This window comes from Pelobates fuscus, chromosome 2 (assembly GCF_036172605.1).
Source record: "Pelobates fuscus isolate aPelFus1 chromosome 2, aPelFus1.pri, whole genome shotgun sequence".
NCBI classification, from domain to species: Eukaryota; Metazoa; Chordata; class Amphibia; order Anura; family Pelobatidae; genus Pelobates; species Pelobates fuscus.
In genome coordinates this window covers 433,756,558-433,780,688 of record NC_086318.1, presented here as the reverse complement: position 1 = coordinate 433,780,688, position 24,131 = coordinate 433,756,558, and the positions used below count along the sequence as shown (strand labels likewise).

The following is a 24,131-nucleotide window of genomic DNA, read 5'->3' as shown; positions in this document are numbered from 1 at the left end:
AATGTATCTTATTTACAGAGACTGATTTCTGAACACATTTATTGTAGTTTAAAGACACATTACTTGGAGTATTATTATCCTAGAATAGGGGGACATAGGGATAGAAAAGATGGACAGAGGGTATTGGGCCCAAATAGGGACTGCCCCTCCTAAATAGGGACAGTTGAAAGGTATGCAGCTATTAACTGATCCCAAAATGGCTTCTTATTGTGTATTTATGAACTTATGTCCTTCAAGGTCATTGGCTACATAATAGACCACATCTATGCGTGGTCTGGTTAACTAACTGAGATACTGCGTGTCCTGACCCAGACTGAATTCTGGGAAATTCATTGGGAGAACCCTTTAATGTGTCTGGCATGTGACATGAAGAGACCACTTTATTTCACTCCTAAATGATCTTTGCACCTACGTGTTAATCTCTGCAATAAAGAAAGAAGATAAGCGGCTTAATCAGTCCGCTATCTAAATATACAAGTGACCTTTATTTGTCTTTTTAATTAATACATTCATGAATTTTAAACATGTCTCTTTTGATGTGACTTTGATTGAACTAAATATATTCTAAGTTACAATTTGCAAATGGTGAGAATAGTCAAATGACTTAAACAACACTTCATATTAGCCTAATGACAATACACAAGAAATGTATTCACCATAGATACCAAGCTAATCAGTATATGTATGAATGAATATATATAGTGAATATTTAAAGGACTATTGTTCCATTCTACGATGAACATGAAAAAAGTAAAAAAAAAAAAAAGTCAATCTTTATTTGAATATACACAAAGTTATCGCCCCTCTTTATTCAGACATTCCTTGCAAGAAATTAGAAACTTTTGTTATACAGCTAATTTAATCATTTTAGGTTTTATTTATTTTCACTTAAAAAAAGAAGAATATCAGGGATTGAAAACCAAAAGTAAATCCTTAAACATTAACATAAACATATAATGCAAGACTACATCTCTAGGATTTTTTTTGAAATGTGTTGATTTCTTTGAAGAGATTGAAAGAAGAATGCACAAGTTATTGAATTTGAAAAAATCAATCAATCAAGATTTAGCACAAACGATCACACAAGACACAAGGATCACCATTGAGACAATTGCTATAGAGTAGTAAACAAGCGGAATTCAGGTAAAGTTACGTTCAGACTTGGCATCCCAGCAGACCATTAGCTAGTTTCAGAGGCAACTCGTTAACCTCAGAGGAAAAAAATAATTACTCTCCACCATTAGCTTGTAACAGTAAGCTGAGTGGTGGAAGGTCCATATTGGCAGGTGGTGCAGATGGGCCAGAGCCCCCTACAGATATTTGCGGTATTGCATATAGTTGCAATAAAAAAATGCAAATCTCTTTGCGTGGTAAGGACGAATGATAGATGATGTGTGTTAGAAAATGAACACGTTTTATCCCGTGACTTTTTTCTTCAGTTTACTGATGGCATTAATAAAAAATAAATAAATAAATAAAAAATCCAAAACATCCAATTATCTGCACATCTACCCAGAAATGGTTGTTACAGGATTTGTGACATCACCCATTGGCTTTACATTGGGAGACCTTTAAACTTCACCAGCCGCCACTTAGTATGTTCAATTAAAGGAACACTGTGGTGTTAGGAATACAGATCTGTATTCCCGAAGCTGCACCCCAAGTGTCCCTTATCAATTAGGTTCTCCCCATGTAAAAAAAATAATAAAAAAATAATAATAATTATAAATAAATTCAAAAATAAACAAATTACCCACCTTTTCCTTGGGTTGCGTCATACAGGATTAAGAGTCTTTTTGTACCAAAGAGTGAATTTCAAATATAAGGTAAAAATAGCCAAAATAGAAACTTTTTCTAAGCTATGCTTTCAGTTCCGCTACTATGGCCTTAGATGTGAAAGCCACCCTGAATTCCCACTTTAGTAAATAAGGCCTATATTTTTTTTTTTTTAAGTAGTATCCAATCCTAAACAGTTCTATGCAATGTTGTAACATGGCTAAACTATGTTCTCTGTCTCAGGAAATGTTATCAGATGAAGCAACATTTTATATAAAGAAATGTATTGCGTTTGTATGTATACATACCACGTGTCAGTCTTTGATGTAAAGATTCCTTCCATAAAGGCCTCTGGGGGCATCCACTTTACAGGCAGCATTGCACAGCCCCCCTTCCTATAATAACTAGCCCTGGGGAACACAAAACACTGGCTTAGAATTCAATTCAATCATTTAACATTTCCCAGAAAATCTTAGATTGTAAGCTTGTGGGTCAAGGTTCTCTTAACCAACTGGCTCCTTTTAGAGAGATAACATTTTATTAAACTCTTTAGTCATTGTATTTAGTTCTGAGAATTTTTTCTGCAATGTGAATACATCATAATAGAAAGTTGCATTCTGTAAAATCAAATCAAAATATAGCAATTACCGTATATACTCGTGTATAAGTCGATCTTGTGTATAAGTCGAGGGCAGTTTTGTGACCAACAATTGTGAAATATGCTATGCCTCGTGGATAAGTCGAGGGTAAAACTTGGGGCTATGAAATTCTGTGATTTTTATAATTATATACACACACTCATACAAACACACACACTGCATTATACACACACACACACTCATACAAACACACACACTGCATTATACACACACACACTCATACAAACACACACACTGCATTATACACACACACTCATACAAACACACACACTGCATTATACACACACACACACTGCATTATACACACACACACTGCATTATATACGCACACTCTGTGTGTTTGTGTGAATGCAGAGTGTGTGTGTATATAATGCAGAGTGTGTGTGTGTAGTGTGTGGGGGGAGGGCATTTTTATTATTTTTAATTTTTTTATTTAAATATTCTAATTTTTTTATTTTAATATTATAATTATTTTTTATTTTAATATTTTTTTATTACTTTTTTTATTTTATTATTATTTTTTATTATTGCATTTTTTTTTTTGTCCCTGGTGGTCCAGTGGTGTGTACTGTGCAGGAGGGGGGCTGGCAGGAAGCGTTTACTTATCTTTCCTGCAGCTCCTGTCAGCTCCCTTCTCCTGCGTTCCGGTCAGCTCCCCTCCCGTGGCAACGCTCTGACGCCGCGGCTCTTGCGAGATTTACAGGGGAGCTGACCAGAACGCAGGAGAAGGGAGCTGCAGGAAAGGTAAGTAAACGCTTCCTGCCAGCCCCCAACAGGACCGCCGGGCTTGTACAATTTGTAATGAGCCCGGCGGTCCTGTTCTGTATTATGGCAATGTAAGTTGCCATAATACAGACATTGACTCAAGTATAAGTCGAGTTGGGGTTTTTCAGCACAAAAAATGTGCGGAAAAACTAGACTTATACTCGAGTATATATGGTACATCTGATAATTGTTATTTAAATACAAATTCTTTTTCAGTATAATTTTTATTAAAGTGGTTGTTAACTCTTAGTAGCAAGGACCCAAATTATGAACATAATTCAATATAATAAATACTAAAACAAATTGCTGCATTATTATATTCTATTTATGTTCCAGAAATGCCTTAAAGTGGCAGTATAATATTTTTCAGATTATATAGTTTGTTAAACTTTGTATATGTATTGTAATTTGGATTTCATTGGTGTTTATTTACTAAACAGCAAATTATCGGGAACCGAAGTCCAGTTTACAAAATTTAAGCAGCGATTCCCAAACTTAGCTTCAGCCTGGATCTTTTAACCCCGTTAGAGCAATTTAGTTACAATTCACTGTTTAGTGAATAGATCCCTTTATCTGTTTCCTTCCTGATAGGTATCGCCATTAATTTCTGAACTAATTATTCTGCAGTAAAAACTTTGGATTTCATTAGCAATATCTCTTGACACATACAATATATTCGTTATATATTGGGGCCGGTAAGATCCCAGCAGGGTTGACTCAGCCCTTCATCCTTCCGAGGTAGATAAAATGAGTACCATTAAATTGGGTAATAGTAACAACCCCTGGATTTTGGTCTAAGGTAGGGGTTCCCAACCCAATCCTCACGTACCCCCTAACAGTCCAGGATTTAGGGATTACCCTGTTGTGTCTAAGGTGGTTTTAGAAAAGAAAAATAAAACACTTTAGACACAACAGGGTAATCCCTAAATCCTGGACTGGTAGGGGGTACTTGAGGACTGGGTTGGGAACGCCTGGTCTAAGGTAAAATCCACAGGACCTACTTGGAAAACCAGAGTAATCTGAATGTACCTTTCCTGGTTAAATGCTTTTGTTAAATGTGGCAGGATTTGATGAGCTCTGTGCTTTAATTTTAACAGAGACAAAGTAGGCAAAAGTCACAAGATTAGCAGACAAGTACAGCAACACATTAACATAAAACAAATAAAATTTTCTAGGAAACCTAAAATGAATTTTATCAACGTTATGTTACACATTTAAATCATGTCCTTTTATTTTAGTTATGAGCATCAAACAAGACCAGATACTGGATTAGGAAAAAAATACTGGATTAAAAAAAAATAGAAAAAAAAAAATGTCTATGTGATATCCTACATTAACACATTAAATCCACCCAACAAAACTTTTTTTCTCCATAAAAACAATATTTAAGGAATGACGGAATTCACAGGGGTTTATTTACTAAACAGTTAACTGCAGTGAATTGGAAATATAATTGCATAATATCTTGCAATTCAAGATTCAACGCACCCTAAATCACTGTTTAGTGAACAGAGCCCTAAGACCAGACACCTTGAGGTCAGGTGAAGGGGGCGATATTATAAAACCAAGCAAATACCAGATCTTAAGGCAACAGCAAATACAGAGACATCGTCTGCCAAAGCGGCTCTAAGACCATAAAATACCTGAACCCGCAGTAATTATTAGTAATCACTTTGAGGAAATGGCTGGTTTAATCAAGGAGCTCTTTAAGCTTTCACAGGCAATTATAAATATGCAATGGAGTTAGTGGATGTTTGCTGAAGTTATTCCACGGATGTCTAAAAGCCTGGCACGAACTCGGCGGGGTTTCAGTTCATAGCACTTTCAATTTAACCCTGCGAGTGTCAGACCGGTGAGAGTTGTGCAATCAAGATAATTAAATCTTTTTTAATCTGATTCATTCATTTATTCATGTACTGTGCTGCACTGCACAATAGACAAAGAACATTTGGAAAATTAGTTTCAGACCGAACGGCAATTTGGACAAATTTAGGCCTTTCGGGCAAAATTCCTGAATTTACAGCCAAAATATACCCAAATCGAACCAAATAGTGCAACGCCAGACATGTTCGGAGGTAGGAGGTTGTCAATATTCTAAATTCCATCCATGTCTCCAAAAAAGAGATTATTGATGGGAAAAGAGTTGATTAATGGTTGGGGTACAATCACTAAATGTTGATTTTATTCACAGATCAATTAAGAAGTGACCAATAGAGGGGGAAAGGGGAGGAGCAGAATAAAAAAACAAACAAATCGACATTTATATTTTAAATATTTAATAAATATAATATAAATATGGATTTTACTGCTCCCCTTGTTTTCCAGCTATTAGTTACTTTTTGTCAGTTGAATCAGTGAATCAAATAGCAGGAATCACATTATGTATATATATTGCAGCACACTGATTTGCCGATTTTCTCGCCTTTTTTTGTCTGCCCTTCGGGTCCGATTCCCGAACCCGCAATTGGCCGAGTGTACTGGCAACTTTCCATTGTCCTAAAAACTTTTCTAGCTTTGGAAATAAAACAATTCTGCAGAACTGACATTTCTCGCCGTGCACAAATGTAGAAAACATACACAAAGGTTTATAACAATCTAGAATCCCACTTTCTATATTTTTTTATATAAATTGAAGACATACATCGGTTTCACAAGCAGAATGATGGGGACTTGAGCTTACAGGCAGAATGAAGTGGGGGCCACTTGCAGTCTATTTTTTATACGTTAGCAGGCAGCTCCAGACAATATTGGGCATCGTTGTGCTTGGCAGAGGTTGGGGGTGTAATTGCATTATGATCTGCCTAATGCCTACTTGGACCAATAACATACAGAGTTTATGAACTTCCTGGCTGACTTCAGTAACTGAGGCTGGGAGACACACAACGCAGCGTTAATCTGTGGCCCATATATTTCTAGCGCTGTATGTAGGAACGTCCGAAAAATAAATCTGAGATGTTAAAGTGGTACGGTCTGGAAATGGAACCACTGCATAAATTGTTGAAACGCACCTATTAGTTGGAAAGGTTTTTTTCCATCTAATGGTCTGTTTTACTTTTACATTTATATTAAAGATTTAGTAAATAACATCATAGGCCAGGGCAGACACGGCATAGGCCAGGGCAGACACGGCATAGGCCAGGGCAGACACGGCATAGGCCAGGGCAGACACGGCATTGGCCAGGGCAGACACGGCATTGGCCAGGGCAGACACGGCATAGGCCAGGGCAGGCACGGCATAGGCCAGGGCAGACACGGCATTGGCCAGGGCAGACACGGCATAGGCCAGGGCAGACACGGCATAGGCCAGGGCAGACACGGCATAGGCCAGGGCAGACACGGCATAGGCCAGGGCAGACACGGCATAGGCCAGGGCAGACACGGCATAGGCCAGGGCAGACACGGCATAGGCCAGGGCAGACACGGCATAGGCCAGGGCAGACACGGCATAGGCCAGGGCAGACACGGCATAGGCCAGGGCAGACACGGCATAGGCCAGGGCAGACACGGCATAGGCCAGGGCAGACACGGCATAGGCCAGGGCAGACATTGCAATTAACAGAATAAATAGAAACTTTGGGGGAGATTCACCAACGTGTTGGCAACACCTTTACATTTAATGTTCTGTGAATTTTGGCGCGATTTATTAAATGTGACAATTATTTCAACATGTACCATTTATTTTTTTTGGCAACACAACAGATGTTTACATTTTTCTGCCACTTTTTCCAACAGAAAAGTATTCTCTTTTGCATCTCTTTATATCTTTATTCACTGCTCTGAATTGGTCAGTTTTCTGAAATAGAAAATTCTGCAATAACTGCTGGAAAACTGTGACCTTTTAGATCACTTTAATAAACACGGACACAATAATGCTGGAATGTTAATGTTACTATTCAGAACACTTTAGGACGTACCCGCTTTGCTTCATTCCTACTCTCTGTATATTGACTGCCAGGTACAGAGGACAGAGCTTACAACACGTTAGACAGGGAGCTAAGAAGGAGGTATTCAGTTATAGGATAAAGAGCTTTGGATTTCTACAAAGTGGAGATAAGTAAATATAATATTACAAATCCTGAGAAGTGACCGTTCCCCCTTAATGTGTATAAAAGGCCATTATCTTCCATTGTGAGCCCTTCTCTGCTGGGCAGGTGGGTAACTCAGCATCTATGATGGACCTTGCCGATCTGATGGGCTATGGAGCAGTGATGGCTATGTTTGCAGACCCAGATGTTTCTGACTTCCTTTTCACATATTCCTAGGCTGACAACGTTTGCTGTCCCTGCTCTATGTCCTTACCACATTGATGGTTATTCACGTCCTGATCAATTTATTCATATTGAAAATATAGCTTAATGTTTCATATAGCTGTATCAAATTTAATACACATTTATCTAGGATTTTCATGGAAAAAAAATGAATCTTTCTCATAGCAACCGATGCTGCTTTGTATTTTTTTGGTAATAATTTCCTAGCCAGCAAAATGTTGATGAAGCAGATTAGATGCCAAACATCATGCCTCTATGAGAGATTAAGAAGTGAATAGAAAATTATCGCGTGCAACACGTAAAGCATATTTCCTTTCGACTTGTACTATAATTGCATTTCTGTTTTCCCTTTGCAATAGATGAATGGAGGGACATTTTATTTCTGTTGAGACTGAGTTACCTGTAGATGTCACGAGCCATTCCAAAGTCTCCAATCTTAGCGACCCTTCCAGGCCCCTGGCATGTCAGCAGACAGTTCCTGGCAGCAATATCCCTGCAATCAAATAACAGATAATCGTTGTTTTAATAAGGTCAGGCTCCGACAGCGATGTATGGCGACATTACCCTTTATAATATTATCCTTTATTTGTGGACTTTGCTGCCCAGTACTTTCAAAATGTTATGAGTTTCAAATTCTTCAGCAGCAAATATTTGAGTCTTGATGAAGGAATTAAACAAAGTCCTTGTCATACTCTCTACATGAATGGCATGATACTTGATGAGTATTTACATTTTCGGATACTTCACGCTGCGATAATCCGCCAGATAACGTGACCTGCTGATACGTTCTCAGAGACAGAGATCGTACGGTCTTGCTGGAGGGTTTGATGTCCCTGACCTAATACCCACATAGGGGCACGGTCTGTCTCAATATGTAACTTAATTTTCCTTGGTGTTTCTGTAATTTACAGCACGAAGGAAGATCTACGAAGGGCAATATTTGATGCAGGCTGATTCCTCTATTTCTTGGCAGAAACCTGCATGTAAGATGGTGTCCGTATCTCCAGCTGTGACACATTTTGTACAGTAATTCAATGAACTGGACTGAGCATAGGCAGCTGCTTATAAACTAGATGTTCTCCTAGCTTTGCGACCTGTGACCTCTGTGCCTTATCATTGTGGAGCCTTCTCTTTTTCCAGCCTACCTTTCTCCTCTGACTGCACTGACCTTTAGCTGGTCCACTTTTTATGCTAAAAACCCTGAGTATCATGTGGACATAGAAGGAACCAGACAGTCTGGATCTGCCTCTCACCAGAATCCTCCTTAACATAGAAATGAATTCAGCAAACTCACCCAACAAATAAAGCAGAGGCCCCTAACCTTAATCACAACAATAAAAAAAAAAAAAAAAAAAGACTTAAACTGCATTACAGAGTGGGTCCAACTTCAGTCAAATTTCAAAATGAAATATACCCAAATTCGGAATTAACAGAATAGCGCGATCGGAGAGCCGGTTCTGGTTGATTCCAAATTAGTTTGCTGTGCCTGCTGTTAGTAGTCACTACTACATGACAGCAACTTTGAATCACTAACTTACAGTTAGGGAGTTGTTCTTTTTTCTGCTAAATAAATACTGAAGGACTATTTCTCCTTCAGTTTCAAGGTTCCCAAAATTTTGGTCCGAACAGGAAAAATTTTGGTCCTGAATGTCCCAATCCAACAATTTTCAGAACTCCTGGTTCGATTGGGCCAAACTGAACATTCTCACCATCTAAATCGATAACTGCTGCTTAGTCAACAACCAAGTGCTTTCTAAAAGTATATTAATTGCAGTGCAGAGAGCAGGTTGTGCTACACGATGTACGTACCTGTGGATGAAATGGTTTTCCTCCAGATATTGGCAGCCATGGGCGATGTCTCTTGCTACGTTGAGCAGATCAAGCATGGTCAGGGAGGAAGGCTGGGTCTGTGAAGAGAAACATTCTGAAAACTGCAGAAATGGCTCAAATGTTTGACATTCGCCATAACAACACGCTTATATATATTATATATATACACACAATCTAAAGTGCAAGAAAAAAAAACTAAAACAATCTCTCCAGCAGCAATATCCAATTGTTTATTTGGCAATCTTGCATTTGTTTTTCATTAGTTTCCCTGGAGAATTGACTTTGTCCAACTCAATGATACCCATTTTACGAACCTTTAAAGAATGAAAGTCTATACAATCATTTTAAAAACTTATCCAAAATATTACATTGAAACTTTGGTCAGAAATTCTTCCTGCATATGAAAAATTGGATTTGAAAATATATGGTATTTTGTCTCAGACAGCATGCAATCTTCTTTTGTGATAGCTCATTTGGTGAATGCATCAACTGTAGTATTTACTCAAAGTTCAGCACACGTGTGCGACTCTTGGGAGGGAGGCCTTTTAAATAAAGTTGAGCAAACTTACCAAAAAGCTTAAAAATACTTTTTACAGATATGGGGAGAAAGAATATAGGAAATATGTAATATTAGTGGGTAATTGGGTCACCTTGGTACAGTGCCACATAAAATCTGTGCTTTCATATTTACCTAGAGCCAAAGTGGAACTAAAGTTGCCCATTGGTTTATAACAATATTTGATAAAATCCGAAACCGGGCTACAGACACAATCTTCATTTACCAATTGTCAAGAAGAGATTTTTTCGCATTATGGTATTAAGTGGAAAGTAGGTTTGAGAAACAGAGAGAGAGCTTCATGCATTAAATCCGTAAAGATAAATACTTTAAAATGTGAGAAAATTGCTACATAAAATGAGACGCTATTTTTCTTAAAGACTTCTTCTTGTGTCTGACGATGGGCCTTAGCATCAATAATAGAATGAATATTGCTCTCTTACAACTACTTACAGAAGTAATGCTTTCAAACAAGGCCGTGTGACCAATTTAATGGGAAATTGCTGCATAAGGCGGTAGCTCTGCATGTGGGGGGTGACGTTTTCAACTAGTGCTACACAAAAAACATCGTATAGATCACACTATGGGTCTGGCATTGTGAGATTTAACAGCATAATTCGGAGAAAAACATAACGAAAATAGCGATAACATATAGGAATATTACGTATGTATGAACACAGATCAGTTTGAAAATGTGCTGTTTTTCTTTGTACCAGCTCCAGGTGTGTACATCAGATATTGATATACTACAGATGCCACAATAAACCTCCCCCAAAAAGTTTCAGAGCTTAATGTATGCATGTTGTGATATCTGCAACGTTTTAATAAAAATTAGCAACCTACAGTTAAAAAAAAAAAAAAAGCCAATGTGCTTTGCTTGTAAATACTTAGAACTACGGACATGCATCCATCAGCAAAAATAATCAGAAATATTAACTTCATGATATAAAAAGTAACCACCACAAACCAATTTAGCATCAGTAGCCAGCCAGGAACACGAGTTTTGGGCTGGTTAATGTAAATTCTGTGCAAGGGTAAGAGGGCAAACCATTGCTAAACAGTTTGCCATGTTAACGGGGAACTGGGCCAGTGTAATTCTGGCATCATAACCACTACAGCGGACTTGTAGTACCCCTTTAAATGACAGCAAAGTGTGACATATGCCTAAATTCCCTTATATCACAGTTACAAAGTATCGAATGTCCTTTTATGGCGGTTCACATTGATTAACGTGCTGAAATATTAATATGGGGGAGTCACCGATGACTGCGTTAAAAGCGATGGTTTCCAGAACAGCGGACAGAACGGGGTAATTCGGAGGTAATCTTTGTAAAGTTAGTTTTATAGTGATGGAATGAATAATTTGTGACAAACAGTTGGAAGAAACTAGGATACAATTATTGTTGATTGCACCAGGATGGATGCTAATGCATTCAGAGTATGAAAGGATTTTATTGAGGTTTAACATGATGAATGTTTTATTTGCAAGAAATGTTATGGCAAAAAAAAGTGTGAAAATCAGTTCTGTTCTGCATTACCCATCTTTTCCATTAGATGTAACAAATGCATTAGAGTAGAATGACTAGTCAAAGACGAGGTCAAATAATCAGCTTTTCTTCGTGTTAAATAAATGAATGTGTTATGTCTGTATACTTAGCTCATCATGAGAGTTCTTTGTGTTACGGATTAGCAGATAACACCTGGTCTATACGGCTAGCTCACATCTCAATGAAAGCTTGCTGGAGGACCGGCTGTCCCAGAGAGTAACTGCACAGAAGAGACTGGAAGTACATCTCTATGATTTCCTTCTGGTGCTCTCTGTCGGGGACAGCAAGTCCTATAGCTCCCAAAGATGTAATTAGTGGCAGCCACAATCAGATGCTATAAACCATAGCGGCAAAAGCTATCAGAGAAGGTCATTGTACATGAAAAAATATGGTAAACAGAAATAAATAAAATACAAAATAAATAAAATAAAATGATATGAATGAATGGTATTATTCCCTCTAACCTTTAAAAACATATTTTCATTCAACTGCGTGCCTGCCACGGATTACATCGAAAGCTGTACAACAAATGGTGCAGCATTTTCCCAATAATATATCACATATTTCAAATAATGTGCACACTACTTTTAACCAAAATATAAAGTTTTTTTTTTATCATTTTGTGTCAAATACAGAAGGAAATACAACATTAGATTAAGAATGTGCAGAGAGTAGACATTTCATTTAAAAGCCATAGCATTGAAAAATAGTAAATATATATTATGTGTGTATGTATATATATATATATATATATTTTTTATGCGTGTGCGCGTGTGTGTGTGTATCTATGATGTGTGTGCATGTGTATATATTATCTGTGTATGCATATATATTATGTGTGTATGTGTGTATATGTATATTGTGTGTGTGTATATCTATGATGTGTGTTTATGCGTATATATGTGTATGCGTATATATTATGTGTGTGTATATTATGTGTGTATGCGTATATATTATATGTGTGTGTGTGTGTATGCGTATATATTATATGTGTGTGTGTGTGTGTGTATGCGTATATATTATATGTGTGTGTGTGTGTGTGTGTGTATATATATTAGTAAATATAAGAAAAATGACTGCAGGGTAAGATAAGACTGACCCTGAAGTCAAATAGAGGACTAAATGGGCTACAGAAATTGGGCATTAACCCAGAGCTATAAATAATAAAGAGAAATTCCCAAACGTTAGGATTCCTGGAAGGGAGAGCAAAGGTCCGGCTTCCAACAAACACTAACAGAGGGTGTGCCCATACATAGGGATAAATAACTCAAGTCACATGGTTGAAAAAATATAAAATAAAAAATCTTTATTGAAAAGAAGAAATTAACCAAACCAATAAAATATTACCCAAATAAGTGCAAAAAACGTGCAGAAAAGTGCTATACACACTGGGTCTAAATTGTAGCTGAGGTCTTGTTTTTGTAAACCTCAGACATAGTACATATTTGGTGTAGATGAACCATACGTCTGCCTTGGAATATAAATGTAGCAAGGTAAAGGTACTTTTAGAGGAAAACAGTAATTTTACTTACCGTAAATTCCTTTTTTCTTAGTATAGTGGCAGTACTTACAAGTGGGATGTTCCTTAGGATTCTGGACAAGAAGCTCCCCCTTCTTTAGAATTTAAATGCTGTGCTCCGCCTGCTGCCTCCATGTCAGAGACACTCACCAGTAATACAAAAGAACCAAAACGGAGACCGAATGATGCATAGAATTTAATCTATTTGAAAGCGGAGGGAAAGCCAGTACTGCCACTATACTAAGAAAAAAGGAATTTACGGTAAGTAAAATTACTGTTTTTCCCTTCGTATAGTGGCAGTACTTACAAGTGGGATATAGCAAGACCCCTGCATACAACAAAGGGTGGGAACTCAGCAGGCCACAGCTTGTATCACCTTACGCCCAAAGCAGCTTCAGATGACGAGAATACGTCCAGCCTACAATGCTTGATAAAAGTATGTAAGGAAGACCAAGCAGCAGCTTTGCAGATGTCTTCAGGTGAGGCGGCTGCCTTTTCAGCCCAGGAGGTCGTCATAGCTCTAGCGGCACGAGCCTTTAAAGGGAAACTAAGGGGAATCCCTTTGGATTGAAAAGCCAACCTGATTGTATACGTTAGCCATCTGGCCAAAGGAGGGTCCTGAGACAGCACAACCCCTGTTAGTGCCATGAAAGAATACAAATAGAATACAAGGATCTAATCCCTGAGTCTTCTGAAGACAGATTTTCAGGGATCTACTAACATCTAGGAGATGTCACATTCTTTCCAGATCCGACGTAGGAAAATGACAAAAACCCGGTAGGACAATAGGTTGGAAATTGCAGCACTAGAAATAACCTTAGGCAAAAAAGAAGGCTTGGTGTGAGGACCACCTAGTCTTGATGAAAAAAAGGTGAATACCGGAGAGAAAGAGAGAGCTCGGATCACACCTACTCAACTAGCAGAGGTGATAGGCACCCGGAAAACCATCTTGAAGGTAAGAAACTTGATAGGAACCTCCAGAAAATTTTCAAATGGTGGTTCACAAAGGGCTCGAAGCACCAGAGATAGATCCCAAGTAGGGAAAGGTACTAACTAAGGAGGCCTCTTAAGCCTTATGGACTTAAGAAATCTAAGAAAAAAGCAGGTTTGAGGCAAAGTCACGAACCAGGAAGTGATTTAGAGCTGAAATCTGGCCTATGAGCGCAAAAACTCCCAGGCCGGCTTCAAACTCATCTTGCAAAAAAGAAAGACTTTCCGGGATAGAGGCTTTGGCCGGATCCAACCTCGAAGTGAACACCAGGTTCTGAACTTCATCCAAACTCTGAAATAGATTTACGAAGTGGACCAGCGGACAGAAGACAGCAGCACATCACATAAAGGTCAGAGAGACCATGGCCTTGAAGGATCACCTTTGCAGCAACCATGCCGTCAGGTGAAAAATCTCCAGAGTTTCCACGGGAAGAGTCACATTCTCCAATACTTGAGAAGAGACTGGAGATGCCAACGCGAGATTGTCAAGTTTTCCACTTCCGAAAACCAACTCCTGTTCGGCCAGAAGGGCAGGACTGCCAATTACCTGCCTTCTCCATCTTACTTATGAACAATCCGTGGTATAAGAGCGACAGGAGGGAAAACATAAGCCATGTCGAAGGTCCAAGGTATCTATAGACCGACTAGGACAACTGGGTAAATCCTGAATGGAGAGAAGCAAAACATTGTACTTTCCTGTTTCTCCTTGTGGCAAACAGGTCTATCTCCGGCCTGCCGAAGCGTGACCAAAAAAAAAAAAAAACTTGGCTTGACAGTGCCCAGTCTGCCTGAGACCAAAGTCTACGGCTGAGGCCGTCTGAAATAACGTATAGTGACCCTCTGATATGGGTAGCTGATATAGCGAGAAGATTCGCTTGAGCCCAAGACATATGTGGTAGTAGAGCTCTTGCAGAGCTTTTACCTTCGTGCCACCCTGGCGATACAAAAACAACCACTGTAGTGGCATCGTCCGACTGAATCCTTATTGCCTGATTGGTGATGGCTGAACGGAAGGAAACCAGTGCCTTCCAAATCGCATTTAATCCCTGAAACTCCAGGAAGCGCCTGCCTCCACTCTGTTCCAAGACCCTGACGGAACTGAGAAGCTAGATGGGCGCCCCAACCCATCTGGGAGGCATATGAGGATATCATAAACCATTGTTTCCGAGCAAACGATAGGCCCTTTGAGATTTTGTTTCTGTGTTTCCACCAGTTCAGGAGTCCTTTCACCCCTTTGGATAGGTGGAAGGGAGAGTCTAGATCTTCCTGTTATCGTGTCCATTGGGAAAGGATGTCCCATTGCAATGGTATTGCTTCTGCCTTTGCCCAGGCCACTGCTGGGATTGCAGAAGCGAGGAGGCCTAGAACCTCATAACATTTCTGAACTTAGGTTTTATGCAGCTTTGATACGGCTTTTAAAATCCTCATTTGTTTCACTAATGGTAGAAAAAGAGAGAGGGACTGTGAATTTCCTCTAAGACCCAAGAACTCTAGATTTCGTGACGCAGTCAGCTTGGATTTTCCCAGGTTCAGGATCCAACCGTGATCTCATAAAACCTTCATTGTAATCTTGAGAAGAAGATTCAGCAGTTGTCTTTATTGGGCCTTCAGGAACCAAACGTCCAGGTATGGAACAATCGAGATACCTTTCAGACGTAAAACCGCCGCTATGGGTGCCAGGATTTTCGTAAAAGCTCGAAGAGCTGAGGACAGGCCAAAGGAAAGAGTTTAATTGTAAATGGAGAATCCTTCGCTTTCTTGCTAGAACCGCAAACCTGAGAAACTTCCGGGAAGATTCTGAAACCGGTACATGGAGATAAGCATATTTAAAAACCAACACTGCCATGTAATCTCCCTTTGTAAAATGTGCGTCAAAAGACAAAATACGTTCCATACGGAACTTCTGTCATGGTAAGCAGGTGTTTACTAGTTTCAGGTCTAGGATCGGCCGGAAAGATACATCTGGTTTTTGAACCAGAAAAAAGGCGTGAGTAAACTCCCTGAAATACCCAACGTTTGGGTACCTCTCTACCACATTTCTTGAAGAAGAGCATTTGTTTTACTCCTGATGGATAGCTTGACAGTAGGAAGGATGGACGTGGTTTCGATGCAACTTTATTCTGTAACCTTCTGAAATGGTTCTTGTAATCCACCTATACAAAGCACTCTTTCCCAGTCTTGGGCGAAGAACCGAAGGCGTCCTCCCACTCTTATGGCGTCAAAAAACTTCCTCTTCTGTCATGCCTGTTGGATTCCTGTCTAGACCACTGGCTGTTTATTTGAGGTACCTAGTTGGTCTCCCATACAAGTACTAACCAGGCCCGAGTCTGGATGGCTTCTGAGATCTGACAAGATCAGGGATTTTCAGGCTGGTATGGCCAGAGGCCATCATGCTTTTGAGACCTGCAAAACCGCCCTGGTAACGAAAGGACCTCTGACCCCTGTACTGAAACTTTAATATCCCTGGGTTCTTGATTCCAGAGGCAGGGCTTTCTTCGTATCAGACATCTATCTAATAATGTCTTCCAAAGGTTGCCAATTTGTTCCTTACAAAGGGTAATTCACATAAGGATGCCTTAGACACAGAGTCAGCTGTCCATGTTCGTAGCCAAAGAGCTCTTCTGGCTACTGACGACAAACCCATAATCCTCGCTGATAAATGAAGAAAACTCATCTTTCAGTAGGAACAAGAGATGGGAAGGATCTGTATCAGATTTCCCATAAGGGAATCCTCCAGGGCTTGTAGCCAAACGCTCTGAGCTCTGAGAACCGCTGAACCTGCAAATTCAGCTCAGCACTGATACCTGCGGCCTGGAATATTCTACTACACGAAGTATCGGCCTGTTCGTCCATTGGGTCTTTAAGTCCTGAGACTTCGCCAATGGGTATAGTGGTTTACTTTGATAGCTGGGCAATCTGAACATCCACTTAGGAAGATCTTCCCATTTTTCTCCAGACTGTAGCTTGAACAGCAGTTCAAAATGTTTTGGAAATGAACGTACGTCTTACAGGATTCTTTCATTCTCTATGATGGAGATCCAAGATTTAAGGAGACATTGGGAAACCTTTAACCTTACCCTTGGTAGGTTCAGTTTCTTGTACCACCGTCGTCACTTCTTTAATAAATTTTTTCAGCTCTTCTGGTGGAAAACCCTCCTCCACACTTGAAGCCAGGCTGGAAATATCCGAAGGTGAAGAGACGTCAGACACAGAAGGAGATCTATTCCTCCTACGCTGTGTGGGCAGTTTCTCCCGAATAGCCAGTTCTTTATTCACAGCATCTTTATAAGCTTCAAATGTCTGGGACAAATTTTCCTGAAACCAGCTCAGGAAGGATGCCATATCAGTCTGCTCGGCTTTTTCTAGCCGATCCGTTGCGCACTGATTGCATGTATTTTTGCGACATCCGTCAGGTAGAGGTAACGCACATTTGCTTAGATTTACTTGTGGTTTTCGGAACAGAAGTTGACATCTTGTCTATATCTGTCTTATCTGGAGACCTAGGACTTTCTAGAAGCATGCATAAAGAAAGGTGAAAAAAGGAGAGTTCAATAGTTAAATCGCACCTTAAATCACCTAAGATCCGTGTAGGAGGGCAGGTGACACGGAGAACCAGAACTGTACACCCACCCTTGGGGTCAGGAAGGTCCTGCACAGCCATGTATCCAAATTTTAAATTTGGCGCCAAACACTGTTTCGCGCATGCTCAGTAGCGCGATTCTGTGTTTGGTGGAACGCAAAGCCTCCCGGGCGTGCGTTCCACCGCTGTGCGCATGCGTAATGAGCAATGAAGGAGGACCGCCTGGGAACTCCGTCAGAAAAAAACACAAAAGACAGTACCCGGTCACGTTCCGTAACGCGAACCCGGAAGTACTGTTGCCGCTCAGTTCCCGCCCGGGAAACTATCGGGCACTCACCTCCCGGTCAGCAACCTGTGCTGAACGCACCAAATCTCCACCTGCACTGTGGGGGAACCTGTCCGTCCCGTTGCCGGGACAAGAAGAACTGGTGAGTGTCTCTGAGTTACAGCTTATATGGAGGCAGCAGGCGGAGCACAGCATTTAAATTCTAAAGAAGGGGGAGCTTCTTGTCCAGAATCCTAAGGAACATCCCACTTGTAAGTACTGCCACTATACGAAGGGAAAAATAACTTGCATATTCTGTATAAAGATATTATGGGCTAAGACTAGAAGCAGTCACAGGTTACCCACATATAGAGGGAGGCAGAACATTGGTGTGAATTGCCTTCCTATTTAGGATTATTGTGTTATCAATGGGGTAGATAGAGTTATAGGGAATACAGGTATCTTAAGTAAGTAGCTGTAAATATCCCCCCACTGTGAGTCCAGGCTGCCTAAAACCCCCACTTATACAAAGTATAAATCAGTAACTCCTATATTGAAATAAAGCAGGAAATAAAGAAAATAATTCACTGCTCTCCTAAATAGATAACAGTATCCAGATGCTAGATAGATCAGAGTAAAGATACTTAGTTGCCAAATGATATGATGCAGTCACTGGTTGCTATGGAGATTAATTCCAAACGAAGAGCAAAACCCTGGACTATCACCTGCCTGATTCAAGTCTAAATTTACCCAGGCAAAACGGTCCTTAAGTCTACTACTGGCTAGTTAGCTAAAGATTAAGGTAAAATATAAAACGAAGTACTAAACCAAGTGGTATCTCCTGCCTAATTCTAATCGGTATAATATTCAGGCAGAGTAGTCTCTAAATCTAATACTATCCAGTAGTCATCTTGGAGAAATAGAATCACAAAACTCCTATAATAATAAGAAGACCCATAGTGATATTAAAAAGCCTAAGCCTAGCGTCTAGCTCGACGCGCGTTTCGGCGCTATGTGGCGCCTTTATCAAGAGCGGTGAAAGCTACTCTGAGCCCGCCGTGGCTTTTAAGGGTGGAGGCCCGCCCCTCATAGTGCGTCATGCGGTCAATCAAATGCCGCCACGTCACGAAAGGGGAGGGGTCAAGTGTTGCTCGATCGGAGAACATAGCCAGCCGGGGAGAAAACCATGCGGCCAATCAGATGCCGCCATGTCACGACAAGGGAGGGGCCAAATGTTGCTATGATCAGAGAGCATGACAAGCCGGGGGAAACATGCATAATTGCATAAGATGTCACAAAACAGGATCGCTGGGTTATCAGCCGATCTCTATGTAGAATCTAAGCAATATATGGCTAATAGAGTAGTACATTCACAGAGTATATCGCTATTAAATCTTTATCAGCTCAAAAGATAACACATAATAAAACAGAAAAAAGTTTTTCTTGTTTAAATGTAGGGATCCTGCAATATCAAGTATAGGCTGAAAAAAGAAGAAGAACAGAACTTACTGAGTGGTAAATACTAAAAAAGAACAATAATGGGAAGTTTCTACAAGTTAAAAATTACCATAATGAATAACAAATAGCAATGATAGTTTGTAAACATAGATACATCTATTCAATCAACAAGACATAGTAGTCTAAATGGTTAAAGGAAGGGAGAAAATGAGAATCCTTCATGGAGACCCTTGGGGCTTAAAGGACCACTCTAGTGCCAGGAAAGCATACTCGTTTTCCTGGCACTAGAGTGCCCTGAGGGTGCCCCCACCCTCAGGGACCCCCTCCCGCCTGGCTCTGGAAAGGGGAAAGGGGTAAAAACTTACCTTTTTCCAGCGCTGGGCGGGGAGCTCTCCTCCTCCTCTCCTCTCCGCCTCCGTTCCTCCCCGTCGGCTGAATGCGCACGCGCGGCAAGAGCTGCGCGCGCATTCAGCCGGTCACATAGGAAAGCATTCATAATGCTTTCCTATGGACGCTTGCGTGCTCTCACTGTGATTTCCACAGTGAGAATCACGCAAGCGCCTCTAGCGGCTGTCAGTGAGACAGCCACTAGAGAATTAGGGGGAAGGCTTAACTAATTGATAAACATAGCAGTTTCTCTGAAACTGCTATGTTTATAAAACAATTAGTTAACCCTAGCTGGACCTGGCACCCAGACCACTTCATTAAGCTGAAGTGGTCTGGGTGCCTAGAGTGGTCCTTTAAGGTTTTGAGTTGGTAAATCCAAAAAAATTCCCTTTGTCTAAGGAATTTGTCATAGTCCCCTCGTCTTGGATTCTTCTTAACTAATTCCAAATCACAAAAGCGTAGCCCCTTAGGGTCGCCATCATGGTATTCGCGGAGGTGTCTTGAGATGGGATTTTCAGTTAAATTTTTGCATGATCTAATGTGTTCCTGTATCCGTTTGTTAAAGGGGCGAAATGTTTTACCCACATATTTTTTATTACATCCACAGGTCAATAGATACACAATGCCTGCCGTGTTACAGTTGAAGAAGGAGGTTATAGCAAATTCCTTCTTCTCCAAACTGTCTTTCACTCTTGAGTCCCTTTTTATAAATTTACACGAGATGCATCTCCCTCACGCATAGGTCCCAACTATAGGGGTCTGGAGCCATGTTGTAGGCGGAGGTCCAGTTGTCAGGTGACTAGGAGCTAGTAGATCTCGTAGATTTTTTCCCCTGCGGGCCGTAATGGTGACATTTGGTGCTAATACTTCTTGCAGGTGTAGATCGCCAATAGTGGCCAAAAGCGTCTGAGAGAGTTTTTTTACACTCTCCCAGCCTGAATCATAGGTAGCAATTAGACATATAATCCCCTTGGTGTCCTCTGGTGTTTTCTGTGTGTTATCATTGATCAGACTATTGCAGACTATTGCGGTCTGAATTAAGGGCTCTCTTATATGCCCTCTTAAGGCATCTATTGGGATATCCTTTTGCTTTAAAATGGCTCCTTAGTTCTCTAGCCTTAATCTTAAATTCGGTGATAGTACTGCAGTTACGTCTAATCCTAAGGTATTGACCTGTTGGGATACCTTGTTTGAGAGGGATCGGATGGAAACTGTCCCATCTCAGAAGGTTATTTGACGCAGATGGCTTATGGTAAAGAGTGGTTATGGTAAAGAGTGGTCGGCTGTGATGGAGATTGTTAAATCTAAAAAGTTTATGCTTGAACCTCCAAATTCATTAGTAAATCTTACATTTTCTTTGTTAATATTAAGAATCTGCTTCTAGTCTTAGCCCATAAGGAGGGGACCTTGCTCTATCTTTATACAGAATATGCAAGTTCTTTTCCTCTAAAAGTACCTTTACCTTGCTACATTTATATTCCAAGGCAGACGTATGGTTCATCTACACCAAATATGTACTATGTCTGAGGTTTACAAAAACAAGACCTCAGCTACAATTTAGACCCAGTGTGTATAGCACTTTTCTGCACGTTTTTTGCACTTATTTGGGTAATATTTTATTGGTTTGGTTAATTTCTTCTTTTCAATAAAGATTTTTTATTTTATATTTTTTCAACCATGTGATTTGAGTTATTTATCCCTATGTATGGGCACACCCTCTGTTAGTGTTTGTTGGAAGCCGGACCTATGCTCTCCCTTCCAGGAATCCTAACGTTTGGGAATTTCTCTTTATTAATGCGTATATATTATGTGTGTGTGTGTATATATTATGTGTGTGTATATATTATGTGTGTGTGCATATTATGTGTGTATGCATATTATGTGTGTGTATATATTATGTGTGTGTATATATTATGTGTGTGTGTGTATATTATGTGTGTGTGTGTATATTATGTGTGTGTGTGTGTGTATATTATGTGTGTGTGTGTGTGTATATTATGTGTGTGTGTGTGTGTGTGTGTGTGTGTGTGAGTATATATATATTATGTGTTTATATATATATTGTGTGTGTATGCGTATATATTATGTGTGTGTATGCGTATATATTATGTGTATGTATATGCGTATATATTGTGTGTGTGTGTATGCGTATATATTATGTGTGTGTATGCGTGTGTGTGCGTATGCGCGCGTGTGTGTGTGTGTGTGTGTATATATATATATATATTATGTGTATGTATATAAATACTATTCTCCATCTCACCAGCCTCGGCCGTGTCTGTCTAAGGAAGGATTTCAGGTCTCCTCCAGCCATCAGTTCTAGCAGGATGAAGCGTGGCAGAGCCTGCAAGCTCACCCCGATGCAGCGCACGATATTTTGATGACTGAACTTGCTGAGAATTAAACATTACAGAGAGTACACAGTATTAGCCAATGTGAATAGAAAGCCATCAAAAACACTGTGTCCAGAAAAATATCCATTCCCATTATTCTCAAGTCCTATGTTCACTTCTGCTCTTATTGATTCTTGTCTCTCGCATGTTCTACTAAACTTAATGTTTTTTAGGTTTCTCTTCGCTTTCCTATTTTTTATTGTCCACCACTTCTCATTCCCCGACTCTCATTCCCCATCTTTCAGTCTCCATTTCTCATTCCCCGAACTCTCATTCCCCATCTTTCAGTCTCCATTTCTCATTCCCCGAACTCTCATTCCCCGAACTCTCATTCCCCGAACTCTCATTCCCCGAACTCTCATTCCCCGAACTCTCATTCCCCGAACTCTCATTCCCCGAACTCTCATTCCCCGAACTCTCATTCCCCGAACTCTCATTCCCCGAACTCTCATTCCCCGAACTCTCATTCCCCGAACTCTCATTCCCCGAACTCTCATTCCCCGAACTCTCATTCCCCGAACTCTCATTCCCCGAACTCTCATTCCCCGAACTCTCATTCCCCGAACTCTCATTCCCCGAACTCTCATTCCCCGAACTCTCATTCCCCGAACTCTCATTCCCCGAACTCTCATTCCCCGAACTCTCATTCCCCGAACTCTCATTCCCCGAACTCTCATTCCCCGAACTCTCATTCCCCATCTTTCAGTCCCTGACTCTCATTCCCCATCTTTCAGTCCCCGACTCTCCTTCCCCATCTTTCAGTCCCCGACTCTCCTTCCCCATCTTTCAGTCCCCGACTCTCCTTCCCCATCTTTCAGTCCCCGACTCTCCTTCCCCATCTTTCAGTCCCCGACTCTCCTTCCCCATCTTTCAGTCCCCGACTCTCCTTCCCCATCTTTCAGTCCCCGACTCTCCTTCCCCATCTTTCAGTCCCCGACTCTCCTTCCCCATCTTTCAGTCCCCGACTCTCATTCCCCATCTTTCAGTCCCCGACTCTCATTCCCCATCTTTCAGTCCCCGACTCTCATTCCCCATCTTTCAGTCCCCGACTCTCATTCCCCATCTTTCAGTCCCCGACTCTCACTCCCAAACTCTCATCGCCTTCTTTCTCCTCTGTCATTCATCACCTCTCATTGCTCATCTAATACTTCAATCTTTATAAAACATTACTTAGTAACACTGTAAGCCCAGACTTCAGAAATGTCTATAACATATTTCTGCAAATTCTAAAGAAAACAAAAGACAACAAATACAGGGTGCGCTAAATAAAAAAAAATCAGCCAGGATAAAACAGAAATCACAAAATACTTTAATTAAAAACAAAGTAAAACTACACAGTGTATTTTTACTTTGTTTTTAATTAAAGTATTTTGTAACTACCACTTATCTTTGGTTAGTACATTTACTTTATATGTTGCTGTTTTATCCTGGCTGATTTTTTTTAAACAAGATCCAGTACTTCAAAAGAAATCCCTGGTGGGGATTATTCCACCCACGCTTGGTTCATAGAGCAGTGTGGCTGCTCTGAACACTGTAAGTACGTTTCATTTTTATTCCACTGTCATTTTATATATGGAAAACACTATGGGCCCTCTCTTGTGATTTTATTTTCATAAGACCGGCACTGCAAGCATCATTAGAGGAATATCCTACACGTGGGGAGTTAAAATACCACTGTATGCTGTTTTACTCAGAGCTGGTCATAGCTCTTTAAATTGTAAGTTGGCACTCTTAGGACCTCAGTGTTGTCTGTTGTTGCAGTATTACCAAAGTTATTGCACCATTGGGTTTTTCCCTCTTTTATATGCTGACGTCTGTCTGGGATGGTGTAAAGAATCTTGTGAAGACACCTCCAATTGTCCAGCAATATCCTACATGTGGGGAGTACTAAATACCACTGTATGCTGTTTTACCTAGAGCTGGGCTTAGCTCTTTAACCCCTTAAGGACGCGGGACGGTTTAGGACCGTCATCGGCATTTTCCCATTGCCGACCGACGACGGTCCTGAACCGTCCTTAATTTAAAATGTACTTACCCGATCGCCGTCGTTCCCCCGGCGACGATCGGCGGTGCTCCCGTTGTGGGGAGACTGCCTGCAGCCCAGACAGTCTCCCCATGGCGAATTAGGACCCCTGTGG

The 24,131-nt window shown here is 40.5% G+C and overlaps 1 protein-coding gene across 1 annotated transcript in view; it reads right to left on the bottom strand.

Annotated features, from left to right (window-relative positions):
- ALK (ALK receptor tyrosine kinase) overlaps positions 1-24,131 on the bottom strand; it is a 713,383-nt gene that overhangs the window by 17,940 nt on the left and 671,312 nt on the right. The window contains exons 23-26 of the mRNA XM_063441954.1: positions 21,864-21,993; positions 9,278-9,375; positions 7,869-7,961; positions 2,085-2,186 (exon numbers count right to left, since the gene is read on the bottom strand). Of these exons, the coding sequence (XP_063298024.1) occupies positions 2,085-2,186; positions 7,869-7,961; positions 9,278-9,375; positions 21,864-21,993 (423 nt within the window). The remainder of the gene's footprint in view (positions 1-2,084; positions 2,187-7,868; positions 7,962-9,277; positions 9,376-21,863; positions 21,994-24,131) is intronic.